The sequence below is a fragment of the Eschrichtius robustus genome, chromosome 3 (assembly GCF_028021215.1).
Source record: "Eschrichtius robustus isolate mEscRob2 chromosome 3, mEscRob2.pri, whole genome shotgun sequence".
NCBI lineage: Eukaryota > Metazoa > Chordata > Mammalia > Artiodactyla > Eschrichtiidae > Eschrichtius > Eschrichtius robustus.
In genome coordinates, this window is record NC_090826.1 from 74,450,419 (window position 1) to 74,467,378 (window position 16,960).

Consider the following 16,960-nt stretch of genomic DNA (forward strand, 5'->3'; position numbering starts at 1 on the left):
TGAGTACACTAATAACTAAAATATATAGCAATGTGAAAAAAGGTATATATTTTTTAATCTCTTCAAGAAACTAGATCTGTTTAAACAGATCATTTTTCTAAACCTTAATAGTTTAACAAAAGATGTTCATCTCTGTCACAGCTTTGGTTTTAAGGCTTTCCACACTTCTTCAGTTTGCTGTTTGGCTATAGCATCTCCAGAGTAGTCAAGACAGTTTGCATGCCACATGCCAATGCCAAGTAAGCCACGGTTTTGTACATATGCTGCCTTTAGAGAAATGCTCTGAGGGTCATCATACCACACTTGATGAAAATGTCCAGCCTGATCCTATACAAATAAATTAAAATGTAACTTTAAAGTATTCAGTGCAATAAGAGGGAAAGGTGTCTCTTAAATCCAATGATTCAAGAAGGATACAATGAAATAATAAAAATTTTAGGGCATACATACTTTCCATGGTTCTATATGTAATACTTTCTAGATATCATTGCTTGTGGCACTTTTACAACAATAGAGATCACACAAATGAGCCTCCCAGTATATCCTATTTAAAGTCCTTCTCATGCCCTAAGATTCTTTCCTTGCTCTGATCTGATGATTATCAACCAAGATGTACTGTACACATCTGAATCACTTGTGAGGGCTTTTAAAAACAGATTCCTGGGACCCACACCACATGAAACCTATTGAATCAAAATCTTCCAGGGCTAGTGCTATAACATATATTTATTTGTTTCCTTATGTTATGTTTTAATGTTCCATTAGGTAATTCTGATATGTAGCCAAGGTTAAGGAGAATCACTGCTTTTGTCCTCTAAAACCAGCTTATATACTTTTTTGGATTTCCTTACAGTTCCTGGAGATGTGCCTAGTTAGGAGCTCAACAGGTGATTTTGTTTATGATGAATGGCAGTGGACAAAGAAAACATCTCCTTTTCTAGGTCTTACAGAATTGAGTCTAAGAGCCTGTTGGGTCTGGACCCCATGGGTGACTTAGGCACACACCTAAGAACCACAAACTAGAAACTAGTCTTATGCTCACCTTCCACCCTGTAAAGTCCTTCTCCCCAGCATCACTTGCCTCTATCTAGTACTAAACACAGTCTCTTTTAGAAGGTATATAAGCTATGGATAAAGGATAAAAGAAAGAGGAAAGGAGCAGAATTAGGCAAAAGGGTAAAGGAAGAGAAAAAGATAGGAAGTAAAAATAGAATGATCTGTGATTTAAAATAATTTACTGATTTTTATGTACGTCTGGGGAACTCTTTAAAGACAATTCTCAATGAATACCAGTAATATTTCTATTTATGGTAGCACCACGAGAATTAGAATCATCTCCTAAGATGACTGCTTTAAAGGACAATAGTCAATTGGTAAATGAATAAGCTATGGCATATTTAAGTACAGTAGATTCATTACATACAAGCATATCTCATACTGTATCTTATATTCCATTCTTTAAAATCTTTAGAACTAGAAAAAGCTATACATGCTCTAGTTCCAATTGTGATTCAATATTAAAAGGCAACTAGAAAGATTTATTTTTGTAGAGTCAGGGACAAACCCAAAGACATGCACCTTTGAATTTTGCCATCATTCTAGCTAGTACTTTGAGCTTTTTTGATATGTTAAGAAATTTCAAATGCCTCAAATAGTGAAGGATCAAAGGATAAAAAACTGAGTATATGTAAGTTTGACAGATGCCTGGTTAAGGAATGTATGCCTCCAAGAATATTGAGTGCAAGATGAAGCTGCTATTGCTGAGACAGCATAAGAAAGCAGAATGATTCTCTTCCGTTAAAACAGAAACTTGATTTGGGTTGCTGTGGAATCTTACAATGAATGAAGAAGACAAATTGGTTATAGATGGTTGTCTGAAGTGCCATTAAATGAATGATTTTCAAGGCTCATCAAGATGTTTCCTGAGTTCTAAAATCTTAAAGAATGTGTCTTCTTATGCATTAAGGAAAAAATAAGTCAGGAATTACAAAAAACAGTACATCATAGGGTAAACTATTTATTCTAAATTACATATTTCCAAACTATGTATAATTGGTTAAACAAACCCTTTACCAAACTGATATCCATGAAACACTGTTCCCTTGCATGTTTCTAAGAGTGCTAGGAAACAGGGTTCTATGTTAAACAATTAAATGGCTTTATGTACTGTAGTACATCTTAAATCCTTGAATATAATGTTATACATTATAAATCTCCAAGAGAGACTTACAGTTTGTGGTGTTTTCCAAATATATTTGGCCATGGCACATGCGTGTGTATTTGTGTGTGTGTGTGTGTTTGTGTTTTTTTAGTATATTCTTTAAAATGAAAAAAAAATTATACAATTTTAAAGGTTACTTTCCATTTACAGTTATTACAAAATACTGGCTATATTCCCTGTGTTGTACAATACATCCTTGAGCCTATCTTATACCCAACAGTTTGTACCTCCCACTACCCCACCCCTATCTTGCCCATCGCCCCCACTCTTCCCACTGGTAACCACTAGTGTGTGTGGGTGTGTGTGTGTCTATGTGTTATTAACAGTTCCCAGAACAGAGTTCTATAAATACTGTTTGGTAAAGACAAGATCACAGTATACCCTAGTTTAATGTTTATACTTTAGATTCTAAAGTTTAAAAAGCTCTACACTAAAGCTTTCTACATAGTTGATATACAGGCATGTACATGTATATCAATTATTATTTATTAAATATGTATATTTGCAGTCATTCTTTTGTAGATGGGTACCAGACCATTAGAAAGAAATATAAATTCTTACTGGAATTAACGTTCATCATATCATTTTAGGGTTCCTTTTGTAGTAACATAATTCAAGGTACATTAAAGATGGTTTGTACTTAGATTTTTGAGGTGTGAAAAAGTTTTTATTATGCTAAAGGTAAACTATGGAAAAGATAACTTTTCTTTGTCCCTTTGGTATGGCAATTCCTATTTATCAAACACTACCTGACAGAACTGCTAGTCATTTACTCTGTTTGTAATATTTTTCTGTCTCTAATTTTTAATTTTGTTGAATATCACATAGTTTGAATTGTGGAATAAATTTGAAATGGTACCATTTTCCATTGTGAAGTCCCTGATGACACCTCTGTTCTCAGCCTCATTCCTCCCTATATAAGAGCCTCATCAGAATTTTGAGGCTACTTTGAAATAGAGGTTTTCAGAGCAAGTAACCTGTTTTGGCCCAAAGCTCTTTCAAAAGCCACAGACATCATTTATAATTGTCAACTCTTAAGGAAATCCTGTTTGTGATACACATGTTTTTATTATATCATCTAAAATGACAAGTGGCCCATGCAGAGCAGTTCCACTATTAGTATAACTTGAATTGCTCACAAGGGAAGTAAAGTTCCTGATTACACAGATTCAAAGACAAGTCTACTGATGTAAACAGCAAGTCTGTATGTTGTACCCTATAAGAAAACTGATACAAAATCTTACTTTCAAATATGTAATTATGAAAATATGCAATTATGAAAACTAAAGATGGATAACTTGTGAAAAGTCTTACTTCACAGTGATAATAAGGAGACTGCTGATTTTTATCCCACAGTCTTCCAGAAGTAGAACTATTTACTTGCTTCATGATCATTTGATAGGCCACCTGACGGTATACAGCATCTTTACAAGGGTATTTTGCAGTGGTACAAACATGATTCTAGAAATGCAAAAATGTTCATGTTATAGATTATCAATTAAGCAAATCTTAAGCAATTAAGCAAATCCAAAAATATAATAAAATTATTTATTAGACATAAAATATATACTATAAATAGATAACCTGACTATATGGAATAAAAGTTGAATTTCATTATTAAATAGAAATGTAATATTCAGAAACTTGTGTGGGATTTAATTATTTAAAATAAACTGTCTACTTTTTAGTCTCAAACTATATTAAATAAATTCTCAATAAAGTATATATATTCTATAGAGAGAGAAATTTATAAATTCTAAATAAAATGAAGTTTATATAGAGGAAACAAAACAGACTCTAAAAAATATAATAGAAAGAGAAAAAAATTGCGTAAGAAATGATCTGTTCTTACCGCTGATAGATTTTGGCAGGTATAATCATAACCATACCAGGGAATACCCATTACAAGTTTCTTAGGGTTAATGCCTATCTTGATGTAGTCATCATATCCTAATCAAATAGGGACAGAAAAAGCATATTTTTTTCTCTTCATATGTCTACTAATGTGTTCATACAAGCTATGCAACCACTCAGAATCCAAGTTTGTAACAACAGGTACATTTATGTAAAATACTAATATGGTGTTACTCGAATATATTATAAAAGTCATCTCTTAAGAATTATAAATTTGGTATCACTTTCTAAACAATTTCTTTTTGAATAACAGAGAACATTCAAAACAATTTAGATCAAATTGAAGCAAAATATTCACAAAATTTAATTTTGGGAACAATGACATATTTTAGTAACAATGACACATTTTAGGAAAGCATGCTAATTGTGTCTATTAACTGCTAAGGCATGGATTTGATATTCTAGATTCTAAAGCTTTAAAAAAGTTCTATAAGTCTTAAACTTTCTGGCAGGTGTGGTCTCACAGTAACTTACAGAACACACAAGTGTTCCACATTTTCTCAATATCCTATAAGCATGGATTACAGCTTGGGATAAGGAATGACCCCATCTTACTCTGTAGCAGATAATCTGTAGTTATAGGAAACAAAGAGAAAAATGAACAAATTCCTGGTACTATCATCAATCCCTTCCTTGCCCATGCTGCAAATTATGTTTTCCCACCAAGATATGTTCCAAGATTAGCTAGAATGTTGAGTAAATTTGCTGTTTTTCAGAGGCTTTAAAGTTATTGTGTACTGTTAAATATCCAAGAGAGGGGTGGAGTATGTATCATTATTTCCCAAACATATTTGATAATGAACCTTTTATTGATATACATAATTATCATCTCTTTCATAAACACAGTTGGCAAACATTGGGTTAAATAATTATTTTGTATTATAACACAAATTATTTTTCAAATTTTAAATAGTATATGCTTATGATCGGACTATTCTATCCAGACAATTAGGACATGATAAAATGAGGCCAGGTTCTATGATTTTACCTCTATATGAAAAAGAAAATAATTTTTATTTATTACTCAACACTTAAATCTATGCCAACTATCCCAGAAAATCTCACTTAAGTCCAAAAGATAGCAAGCAATCTTTAATTCAATTGGTTGATGGGATACAAACCAATCCAAACTTTGGAAAGGATAATGCAAAGGCCACATCATATGAGTGACAGATCAGAAGTACTCTTAATTCTAATAGGAATATAATTTTTAATGTAGCATGGGTACTTAATAGTAAATGCCAAATAAGATAAAGCCAATCCTATCAGTCATGTATAATAGGTACTCACATTATAGCTACCTTTGCTATTAAATTATTTAACATTGGTTATTTCAACAAAACTATCAAATTCTAAGTAAGCAAATATCTTCTTCGTGTAACTTTCTGACAAGAGTGTTGACTTGAAGTTAGAACACCTGCTTGAGTTCCAACCATATAATACTTAATAGCTGTGCAATCATGAGAACTTAACAACACCCTTCATCTTATCTATAATAGAGGGTTGATATAATACACCTACCTCCCAAGATTTTTTAGAGGTAATTGAAAACTTCAGAACTTTAAAACTTTTTGTAAACTTTAAAGCTCTCAAATTAAGAGGTTTTAATATGTTTCAAGAAAGCGTTACAAATGGAAAAGGTATACAAATGACTTAGAAATACTAAAATATATCTTAATGTTTGAGGTTATAGAATTAATATTGCTGATAAATGATTGTTTTGTGAATTCTTACCAGTTAATGTCTTAGTATAGGGAGAATTGGCTCCTGCAATACATTGTGACCAGACCAGACTTCGTTCACCATAAGACATCACAAAGAGAAAGTCACAAGCATATGCAATTCCGGTATAATTATAGCACCTCCTACCTATGCAGTTTGGAGACCAGGATACATCAAAGGTTACCTGTGGGAAAACCATTTTATGTAACATGATCAAATATGCATATTATGGCAGATGTTTTGTTGATTATATATTCTCTTGCCTCATATTACTCCCCCCCTCAAAAAGAACCACTTATGTGTCTGACGTAAGGTTTGACATGTATGGAACTAGAACAAGTCTAAGAAATATATTTTTTGCCTACACGGACTGACCCAGACATATATTTTGGACAATGTTTTGGACATATATTTAGGTAATGGACATATATTTGGACCCAGGCATATTTGGACATATACAATGACTAGGAGCAGGCACTGTGTAGAAGAGGAGTTTTAAAGTCACATGCCTTCAGAGGACAGACTAGCAACTCGGCTGATTGAAGGAAACTGGTGTAATCACAGTAGGGTGTGGTAGGGCCTATAAGCAACTAGAGAGTAAAAGCACACTGAAAGAATTCAAATACAAAAGTTCTTAAAAATATCGTGCAAGCTAAATAGGTCATCTCTTGGCACAAGCTTACTGGACTATGTTGACAGTTTGAGCCCTTGATTTACAATTACTTTACATGGTAAGTTTAGTCCAACATTATAGTTAAAGAGTAGTGGTGTTTTATGGCTACAAGTATAAATTAATCAACTCAAAATGTTGAACAAATCACTTAAATGGTCTTATTTTATGTAAATATTCAAATAAAACTTGAGTGTTAAATTATCTTTCATTTTGAATAGTGAGCCAGTCCTCAATAAGGATGAATCTCTTTAAAAGATTTATTGCCTTAAGATGTTGGTCAAAGGGTCAAACTTTCAGTTATAAAATAAATAAGTTCTGAGACCTAATGTAAAAAAAAAGATTTATTGCCTTAACTGAATATTAATTAGCTTTATTTTATTAATGTATGTCTGCAAACATTCTAAATCTTCATTAAAAGTTTTCTTCTTAATTAGGCTCTCAATAAATGTATTGATTAATATTACAAAAAATTTAGGTATTTTAGTTAAATATTTACACTTTGGCTAATTTATTCTACTATAACACTTTTTAGGACTTTCTCAAAATTCTCTCTATAATTCTTTCATTATTAACACTAAAGGAAGCTCTGCTTTGTAAGAACAGGCTTTCCCCAAAGCTCTCCAGCAAAATAGGTTATAAAGTGAAATTTTTACATATTGGACTTCATTTTATCGCTGTCCCCTCTTAGAAAATGGAAGTATAATAAGGTAATAGAGAAAGTGATTACCTCTAAGCAGGTAAATTTGAAATCCATTTTGTAAGTCCTTACCTCTCTCCTGAGCAGTGAGAATATTTTCACCTGGGTGTCCTCCTGAGCAGTGAGAATATTTTCACCTGGGTTTCCTGTCATGGTTAATCTCATATTTTTGAGAAGGCAGCATTAGTATATTAGAAAAGAAATCAAAAGACTTTGGTTCTTATCTTGGCTCTCTTATAACTAGGTTATTTCATTTTAAATATCTGATCTGTTTTCCCACATGTAACAATGAAGGTGTAGAAAGAATTCTTCAAGAGCACTTCTAGCTCTTTAATTCTGTGATCACAAATTCTGTAATCCTAAATTATCATCTTTTCCCAAAAACTCATTTCTCCTTCCTGGGGCTCTATATTAGTCATTTTTTTCTGGTCACCAGTTTAAGAACCTTTGGGCCATTTTCTGACTGTTCTTCCCTCACACCCCATAACTAATCTCACATTTTCCTTTGGGTGGCCTCTCACAGTTGTTCTGCCCATTCCTTTCCATTAATTAATTAATTCAGTGAATACTGAACACTTGCTGAGTGTTAGGGTTATGCCATCATCCCAATTCAAACCATAAATTCCAAGTTATTGGATTACTGGGTTAGTCCTTACAGGTCTTTCTTTCTCCTCTAGACTTTTTTACGTACTACCATAAATAATCTTCCCCAAATACTTTCTATACACATTACGCATTACATACAGAATAAAATGCATACTCTTCAGTGTCACATCCTGGATCTTCCACAATCTGGTTCATCTTGGCAACTGTACTTCCCACTAACTTAACTAACATGAACTTGACATAGTAGCCCAAATTGCTCTACTTGCCCCTCAAACATGGAAATAGACATTCCTACTGCAAAGTCTTTGCTCAGTCTCTTCCCCCTTGCTCTTTCACTAGAGCTTAATCAGGACTAGCAAATAAGTTCCCATATATTAATTCTACCCTATTAACAACAGCAATCTACAGAATGAAGGAAAAGTGTCTGAGACCAAAATGTGTGAGGAGAGGAGTATGGTGGCCTGCATACCAGGTATTTGCTATTCTTGATCTAAATTGTACTCATTTGAAAAGCTGAATTCCACACTGACAAACCTTCCCTACTTGTATAAAGCCACAGAGATGTTGATCGTTACATCATTTATTATTTTTCCAGTGATTCTCAAATTCATGTTGACCAACTACACCAGAATCACCTATAACACTTGGTAAAAATACAGTTCCTAGAATCTATGCCAGAATCAACTTCTGGGCATATTTTTAACAAGCACTCCCAGGTGATTCTGAGATAGATTTAGAGTCATTAGTTTATACTATATATATCCTACTTAACTAGATTTAAAATTTTGAAAGGCAGGTATCATTCATATATTCAATAAGTAATTTTTAAACATTGTGTTAGACATCAAGGAACTGGTCCCTGCCTTCAAAAAACTCACTGTCTAGCCTAGCAGTTTTTTCTCAGCTTTACTGAGGTATAATAGACAAGTAAAATTGTAGTATATTTTAAATGTACAACATAATGATATGCATATATATGCAAAAGTATTCCCATCAAGTTAATTAACATAGCCATCACCTTTATTTATTTATTATTTATTATTTATTTATTTATTTTGGTGATAACACTAAAATTCTACTCTCAGCAAATTTCAAATTATACAATACAGTACAATCAACTATAGTCATCATGTTATGCACTAAATCCTCAGACCTTATTCATCTTACAACAAAGTTTATACCTTTTACCAGCCTAACTGTATCTAACTGCAGTTTCCTTATTGATGTTTCCCTATTGATTATCTGTCTGAATAATCTGTCCATTGCTGAAAGTGGAGTACTAAAGTCCTCTAATATTATTATATTGCTGTCCGTTTCTCCCTTCAGATATCTTAGTGTTTATTTAATATATTTGGGTGCTCTGATGTGGAGCACCCACAATAAATATTTACAATTGTTATATCTTCTTGATGAACTGACCCTTTTATAATTATATAATGAACTTTGTCTCTTGTTACCATTTTTGGCTTAAAGTCTGTTTTGTCTGATATAAATATAGCTACCCCTGCTCACTTTTGGTTTCCATTTGCCTTGAACTAGTTTTTCAATCCTTTCATTTTTAGTCTATGTGTGTCCTTAAAGCTGAAGTGAGTCTCTTATAGGCAGCGTATAGTTGGATCTTGTTGTTTTTTTTAATCCATTCAGCCACTCTGTGTCTTTTGATTCGAGAATTTAGTCCATTTCCATTTAAAGTAATTACTGATAGGTTTCTACGTAATATTGCCATTTTGTTAATTGTTTTCTGGCTATTTTCTAATTCCTTTTTTCCTTTCTTCTTTTCTTGCTCTCTTCCTTTGTGATTTGTGATTCCCGGTAGTGGCATGCTTGATTCCTTTCTGATTTTCTTTTGTATATCTAATGTAGGTTTTTGCTTTGTGGTTATCATGTGGCTTACATTAAAAAAATTTTGTAACTATGTATGGTGATAGATGTTAACTAGACTTACTGTGGTGATCATTTTGCAATATATACAAATATCAAATCATTATGTTGTACACCTGAAACTAATATAATACTATATATGTCAATTATATTGCAATAAAATAATTTTTTAAAACATCTTACAGTTACAACAGTCTATTTTAAACTGTTAACAACTTAGAACACATAAAAAAGCTCTACATTTTTATACTCCACCACCCGACATTTTATGTTTTGGCTGTCAAAACTTACATCATTTTTTATGTGTGTCCACTAACAAATTATTGTATAGTTTTTTTAAGAAGGAAACATCCTAATGTGTTCCTTTATAATTTCTGTAATATACTTTTTTATTGACATATAGTTAATTTACAGTGTTGTGTTAGTTTCAGGTGTACAGCGAAGTGATTCAGTCGTACATATATATATATACCTATTCTTTTTCAGATTCTTTTCCATTATAGGTTATTACAAGATATTGAATACTGTGCTATACAGTAGGTCCTTTTTGTTTATCTGTTTTGTATATAGTAGTGTGTATATGTTAATCCCAAACTACTAATTTATCTCCCCCCTACCTCCCCCCCACCGCTATCCCCTTTGGTAATCATAAGTTTGTTTTCTTTGTCTGTGAGCCTATTTCTGTTTTGTAAATAAGTTTATTTGTATCATTTTTTAGATTCCACATATAAGTGATAACATATGATATTTGTCTCTGTCTGACTTACTTCATTTAATATGATAATCTCTATGTCCATCCATGTTGCTGCAAATGGCACTATTTCATTCTTTTTTATGGCTGAGTAATATTCCATTGTGTATATATACCACATCTTCTTTGTCCAGTCACCTGTCAGCAGACATTTAGGTTGCTTCCATGTGTTGGCTATTGTAAATAGTGCTGCTATGAACACTGAGGTGAATATATCTTTTCGAATTATAGTTTTCTCTGGATATATGCCCAGGAGTGGGATTGCAGGATCATATGGCAACTCTATTTTTAGTTTTTTAAAGAATCTCCATACTGTTCTCCATAGTGGCTGCACCAATTTACATTCCCATCAACAGTGTAGGAGGGTTCCTTTTTCTCCACTCCCTCTCCAGCATTTATTATTTGTAGACTTTTTAATGATGGCCATTCTGACTGGTGTGAGGTGACACCTCATTGTAGTTTTGGTTTGTATTTCTCTGAATAAGAATCTCTGGGAGTGGGATCCAGTGTACGTGTGTGTGTTTAATTTTTTTAAGATTCCTGGTTATCTTGGTGTATGACCAGGTTTGAGAATCACTGATCTGGGGCCACACTGTCCTTCTGTTACTCACACATTGCCTGGCAAGATGCCTTATGTTGTGATCTTCTCTCTGATCATGCTCATTATGGTAGTAGGGAAGAATACTGCCTTTTGTCATAGCACTGACAAGTTCTATGGAATTATTAGGCTTTGAGCCTTACTGGGCCTTGGGTGCTTTGCAAAGTAATTCAGAGTCTATGGAGCAAGTGAGACACTTCCCCAGAACTACCTCTACGCTTAGGCAAGAGCTGTTTCTGTCCTGCACTGATGAAAGCAGAGCCTGGGCAGCTAAATCCTTCCTGATTCCCATTGCCTATCTAATATTTCTAACTCTGCTGCAAGGCAAGTAGGTGGGGCAATTCCAGTATTGTATCCTGATGTGAATAAAGAACAGATTTGACACCTTAAAATTTTATAAAACTTCTCTAGTTAAGAACCTCAAAAGTTCCAGAAAATTTTTTAGGATGTACTGAAACTCTTCCTACTCAATAAAACTGAGATTCTATTTGTCATACCTTCATGAATACATTTTGATAGGAAAAGTAAGGGGTTTCCAAAAAACAACAAATGAATTTTTACCTGTGATCCCTCAATTTCACGATGGAAAGTCTGCAGTTTCTTTGACTAAAGCAGTTAACGTATAACATTCAGGTGATGAACGAGCAACTTCTTGTCTAGATTAATTCCATCCATATATTGTGTTTTGGCCAGCTTAACTTGTTGAGCTATCCAGGATGCTCTGAAAGTAGCATTAATGATATCCCTTATGGATACATCTCCTATGGAAGAAATATACATCTTTTGTACATATATGCTTTTAACAGTTTAATAAAATTTACTTCACAAACTTCCAAAGAGATCCGAATGTCTTTAAAACATCTCATAATTTTGGAATACTAAGCCCCAAATTTAAGTTTTCCAAATGAAGAAGTAATATATCAAGATCACAGAAAATCATTAGTCATTAATCTTCTAAATAACCATTATGAATAATTAGTAATATTCTCAAATTAAAAGAAAAAATCATGGACTATGGCTAGCTAAGGGTCATAATGCTAATTAGGGCTCATATTTTCCTCAAAACCATACAGTAGTTTACTTAATTCTTCTAAAATATGTCTACCCGAGAAATGAATTAAACAGTATCTAAGATTAATTTTAGGATGCTAAAAAATATAAAAATGAAAAGAGAATTTTTTGGAAATTCAAGATAGCAGATGATGCACGTATAACTTACCAATTGGCTTAGACACATCTGGTAAAAACTGTAACTCACCTTTTAGCACTACTCTGGCTCCTTTTGAATGAGCATAGCACATAAGTTCTGAGTCATAATTTGAGAAAAGTATCACAGTTGTAATCTGTGACCAGTCATAATATTTCCAAGTTTTATGTCCAACATCAAACACAAAGACCTGCCAAAACAACAGGGATAAGCACCCTCACTTAAACCAAGAAGAATATCATGCTGACCACCCAAAGTAACAATTAAACATTGATCATATGCCAGGCACTGAGAGTACAACAGTGAATAAGACATAGGGGTCCCAATTAATTGGTGGCGGAGGAAATTAGTGGGGCCTGGAAAGTAGGAGAGGGTAGGCTAGGGAGAAATAGTGGCAAGTGTCAAGGCCTGGAGGCAGAGCATGGAGGTTTATATGGCTGATGCCTAAAATTTGGAGGGAGACAACAGTGAAGAACCTGAGGGTGGTAGGCAGGGTTAAATCATGAAAGGACTTGAAGCCCTCTTGAGAAATTATCCCAAGAGAAAGGGTTTTAAAAAGAGAATATACATATTTTAGGTATGCATTTTAGAAAAATCCCTTCAGCTGAAGTGGGAAATGGTTTAAAGAGGCAAAACTGGAGGCAGAATATCTAATAGGAAAGCTTTGGAAGAATGCAGGCAAGAGATGATGGTGACCTCAACTAAAGTTGTGGAGCAGCGGAGACTATGAGATAAATGAATAAATCTGGAAGATCCTAAGAAGGCAAAATTAACAGGACTCTGACCCACTGAATGAGTAAGGTAAGAGAAAGGGAGGAGGTTGAAAATACTCAAGTTTCTGGCCGCTGCAGATGGACTCATAGATGCTGCATTTACTATGAATGATTTCTGGTGAGCCTTACTTCTTAGACTAGTGCTCAAGTTAAATACTAAGGTGGTTGATGTTATGTTTCTCCCATATTTTTTTCTCCACAGATAATATTAGAAGCACTGATCATTTTTACTTTATCCCAAATAAGGTGTTAATTCATTGATTTAGCAAATATTTATTGAATCCCAATAAGGTATAGGCAGGGTATATTGTTAGGCATTAGTGACACAGACCAGGTCCATTGGTTATTTAATGCAATAGTGTTAAGGGCTACATGGAAATGCAGGGCGCCATGACAGCATATAAAGGGGACCTGCGGCCCTGATAGGGCAGGAAAACTTCCCTGAGGACTACACTCTTCAGGGAAGGACTGAAATCTGGGCACTGACCTAGACAGGACAGAGGAGGGGTACCAATGCACAAAAAAGCATTCTCAGAAGAGGGAACAAAAAAGGGCAAAGGTCTCAATACCTCAGGAGAATTCTGAATTTCTGGAGCCAAAAGAAGGTCAGTGAGGCTGGAGCACAGAAATCCTGAAAGTACATGGAAACAGATGAAACTGATGAAACTACTGAGGTAGGTGGTGGCAGGATCAAGTAGGGCTTTGTGGACCACTGAGGAGTTTCTATTTTCTCCTGAGATGAATGGGAGGCATTAAAGTATTTTAAGCAGAGGATCATAAGATTTGCATTAAAAAATGAGAGAGACAGACAGACACACAGGGAGAGGGGGAGAGATAAAGGGAGAGTGATATCTATGATCACTGGGCCACTGTGAGGAGAATGGATGGGGGAGGGTGGGGAGAGCTTGCTATAAAAATTAAACCAGGCTTTTCCTAATTTTCTGTCTCCTTTTTGGTTTTTTGTTTATTTTTCAGAATTAACTGCATAACCCATTTTTCTACTAGGCAGTTACCCACTGAAATAATAAAAATTACAAAATGTGAAACTGAACAGCCCATTGTTTTTAGACTTCTTAGAATCATATTTATGTCACAAACCTTACCCCTATTTCAATTCTGATAACTAAGATTGAATATGTTAAAAATATACAGAGAGTTTGTGATATAATAGAAATCCTAAAAAATAGCTTGATGAGGGGCTTCCCTGGTGGCGCAGTGGTTGGGAGTCCGCCTGCCAATGCAGGGGACACGGGTTCGAGCCCCGGTCTGGGAGGATCCCACGTGCCGCGGAGCAACTGGGCCCGTGAGCCACAATGACTGAGCCTGTGCGTCTGGAGCCTGTGCTCTGCAACAAGAGAGGCCGCGATGGTGAGAGGCCCGCGCACCGCGATGAAGATGAAGAGTGGCCCTCGCTTGCCGCAACTGGAGGAAGCCCTGGCACAGAAACGAAGACCCAACACAGCCAAAAATAAATAAATAAATAAATAAATAAATAAATAAACAAACAAGACTTGGCCCTGCTGTGTGCAAAAAAAAGCAATTGATGGAATTGGTTATAAAATAAAAATTTAACATGAAAATTTAAAAAAAAAAATAGCTTGATGAACCAATTGAATATATAAGGGAAAAAGTAATGCAGTCTAGTCTTTGTCTTTGAAAAATATAGGTCAGTAGAGAGAAAAGACCATTAACCACCAACATGCAAATGAACAAAATTTGGCTTCTTTGCATTATTGGTTTTCTAAATGCCCACAGATGCCGCCTAACCGACTAAGAGGTATTGGGTGCTACAGAAAGTCTTTCAGATGTTAGGCTTACACACTAGGCAGGTTCTCCGTAAACACTGCCACCGTTTTTACTTCTTCTAAGCAATTTATATTACTTTTTTTAACTGACATTTAAATGTCCCTGCCAAATGTAATCTGCTAGATTAAGAACTGGCAATTGTCGCTATGTTTACACAAGAATTGCTCTTTTGGAGTGAACTTTTCCACCTGCCTGATGTGTACACTTCCTGGTGCAGTCATCAAACTCTAGGCAGACAAGTGGTCTTCACATTACCTCCGAAAGGGTGTTTGCTTAAAGCTGCCCAAGGCCTTATACATTCTTAGGTGGGTAGACGGAATTTTTACTTAAAGACCTATTTTTAATCCCCCTTTTTGTGTGGCAGGTATAGAAAAGCAAAGTAAGCAGAACGTTCAGTCTTCCACTGGACTGTGGGAGTGCTGAGATTCTTTCAAACTCATCCTCAATTCTCTTGGAAACCAATGGGTCTTGCTACTTAGGGAGTATCTCCTTACCAGCCTCCTTGCTTGTCTGGCCAGACTGCCTGGGGAGAGGCACAGCAGGGCAATGCAAGGAATTTGCACTTGGAGTCAGATCTGGGTTGGAATACTTACTGTGAGACCTGGGAGGAGTTACCCAACCGCTCTGAGCCAAAATTTCCTCATCTTTAAGGCTGAAGGAAATCCGTGGACAGAAAGGCCCCTCCTTGAGCGGTCAAAGCTGGTTTTGCGCCCCCAACACCTCATTCTCGGGCTCGGTTATTCTACTGTAACTCCTCTTAGGGCCTTGAGGACCAGACCCGGAGCGTCAGGGGAGAGAGAGGCCACTGACCTCGAAGTCGGGGCGATGGGTGATGGGACGGCACAGCGCTGGGCCCTGGCACGGGCGGTCGGCCCCGAGCCCGACGCGCAGCGCCAGGAGCAGCGGCAGCAGAGGAGCGAGCCCCGGGGCCCCGCGCAGCGAGGGAACCAGGCGCCGGCTCCGCAGCTGCGGCCAGGCCATGCTAGCGGCTCACCAATCAGCAGAGCTGTCCCGCATTCCCGGGCGGCGCCTGCTTTATGGAGGGGAGGGGAGGGGCCGGGCCGAGCTCCCCGGCTGGGCAGGGGAGGAGCTGGGCGGTCGCCAAGTCCGGGGGATCTAGAGCTGCGGGAGAGAGCGACCGAGGCCGCGGTGCCCCTAGCACGTCGAGCCCAGGGAGCCAGGGCCTCGGTGCCCGGCAGACAGTTGACTCAAGTGTATATCGCCTACCATCTATGTGCCTCTCTTTGGCTCTGTGTCATAGTTGTTTGTGTCCTCCTTGTGGAGTCTGAAACTGGAGGGAGTCCTCAAAATGGAGAAGTAGGATGCCTTGGAAGGGATGACGGTGCTGCATGGCTGGAATGGCCCGAAGATTTTGAAGATACAGATATCTGTTAAGACAGCGGTTCGAATACGGCCTCTAATTTCGCCTCCTCCCATGCTTAAACTCCAGTGAAAACCTCAACCCACAAGGGAAGGGAGATGACAGCAACATTTTGGAAGCTTGAAAGCACAAGTATGAGGGGTAAGTGCCCCAGGCCCCAACAGTGCGGAAACTTGAGAAACAACGCAATTTAAACCACAGAATCTTCAAAAGGTTCTGGAACTACAAGAAGTGCCTCAGGAATTAGGGGTGAAGGGGAGATGGAGGTTAGGATGTCCGAAAATAAAGGGGAATAGGTGAAAGCTGCCTGAGAAGCAGTGAAATCTCTAGATCCTTTCTCCAGCCTTATGTCTCTGGGCAGCTGCCCCTCTCCCACCCAGGCTGAAGTTTGGAGGTTTAATGCTCTGGGGAGGGTGAATTCTCTGGTACTTGCTCGGGTACCATACCTAAAATAGGATATAACTGACTTTGTGCCTGACCAAAGATATTGGCAACATGCCCGCAGATCATCCTATAGCAAAATTTAAAGTCAGAAACACCAGGCACCCACTCAGAGCTCCCTCTTTACTTTTTATCTCTTACATTTAATCATGGACAACAAACAAGACAATTGAATAATATAAAGGGAACAACAGAAAAAGGAATATGGGAGGAAACAAACATTGTAGGGAGGACATTAAAAAAAAAAAACAAAAAACAAAACAAACTCTTAGTAATATCCCCAGGAAGG

General features: G+C 36.4%; 2 protein-coding genes across 8 annotated transcripts in view; one reads left to right on the forward strand and one right to left on the reverse strand.

Moving 5' to 3' along the window:
* Positions 1 to 6,740, forward strand: part of SPATA1 (spermatogenesis associated 1) — a 52,607-nt gene extending 45,867 nt beyond the window's left edge. For 6 of the 7 annotated variants that reach the window (XM_068540197.1, XM_068540195.1, XM_068540199.1 and 3 more), the window contains one exon: positions 5,885 to 6,740. The gene's annotated coding sequence lies outside the window, so the exon portion shown is untranslated. The remainder of the gene's footprint in view (positions 1 to 5,884) is intronic. The other variant, XM_068540193.1, reaches the window with a different exon arrangement.
* CTBS (chitobiase) lies at positions 65 to 15,830 on the reverse strand. Its single transcript, XM_068540191.1, is given in 9 exon segments — positions 65 to 327; positions 3,536 to 3,682; positions 4,074 to 4,171; positions 5,870 to 6,041; positions 11,625 to 11,652; positions 11,654 to 11,717; positions 11,720 to 11,824; positions 12,322 to 12,460; positions 15,660 to 15,830. Coding segments are annotated over 9 exon segments (1,116 nt in total). The 3' UTR covers positions 65 to 135.
* Positions 15,831 to 16,960: the final 1,130 nt, after the last annotated feature.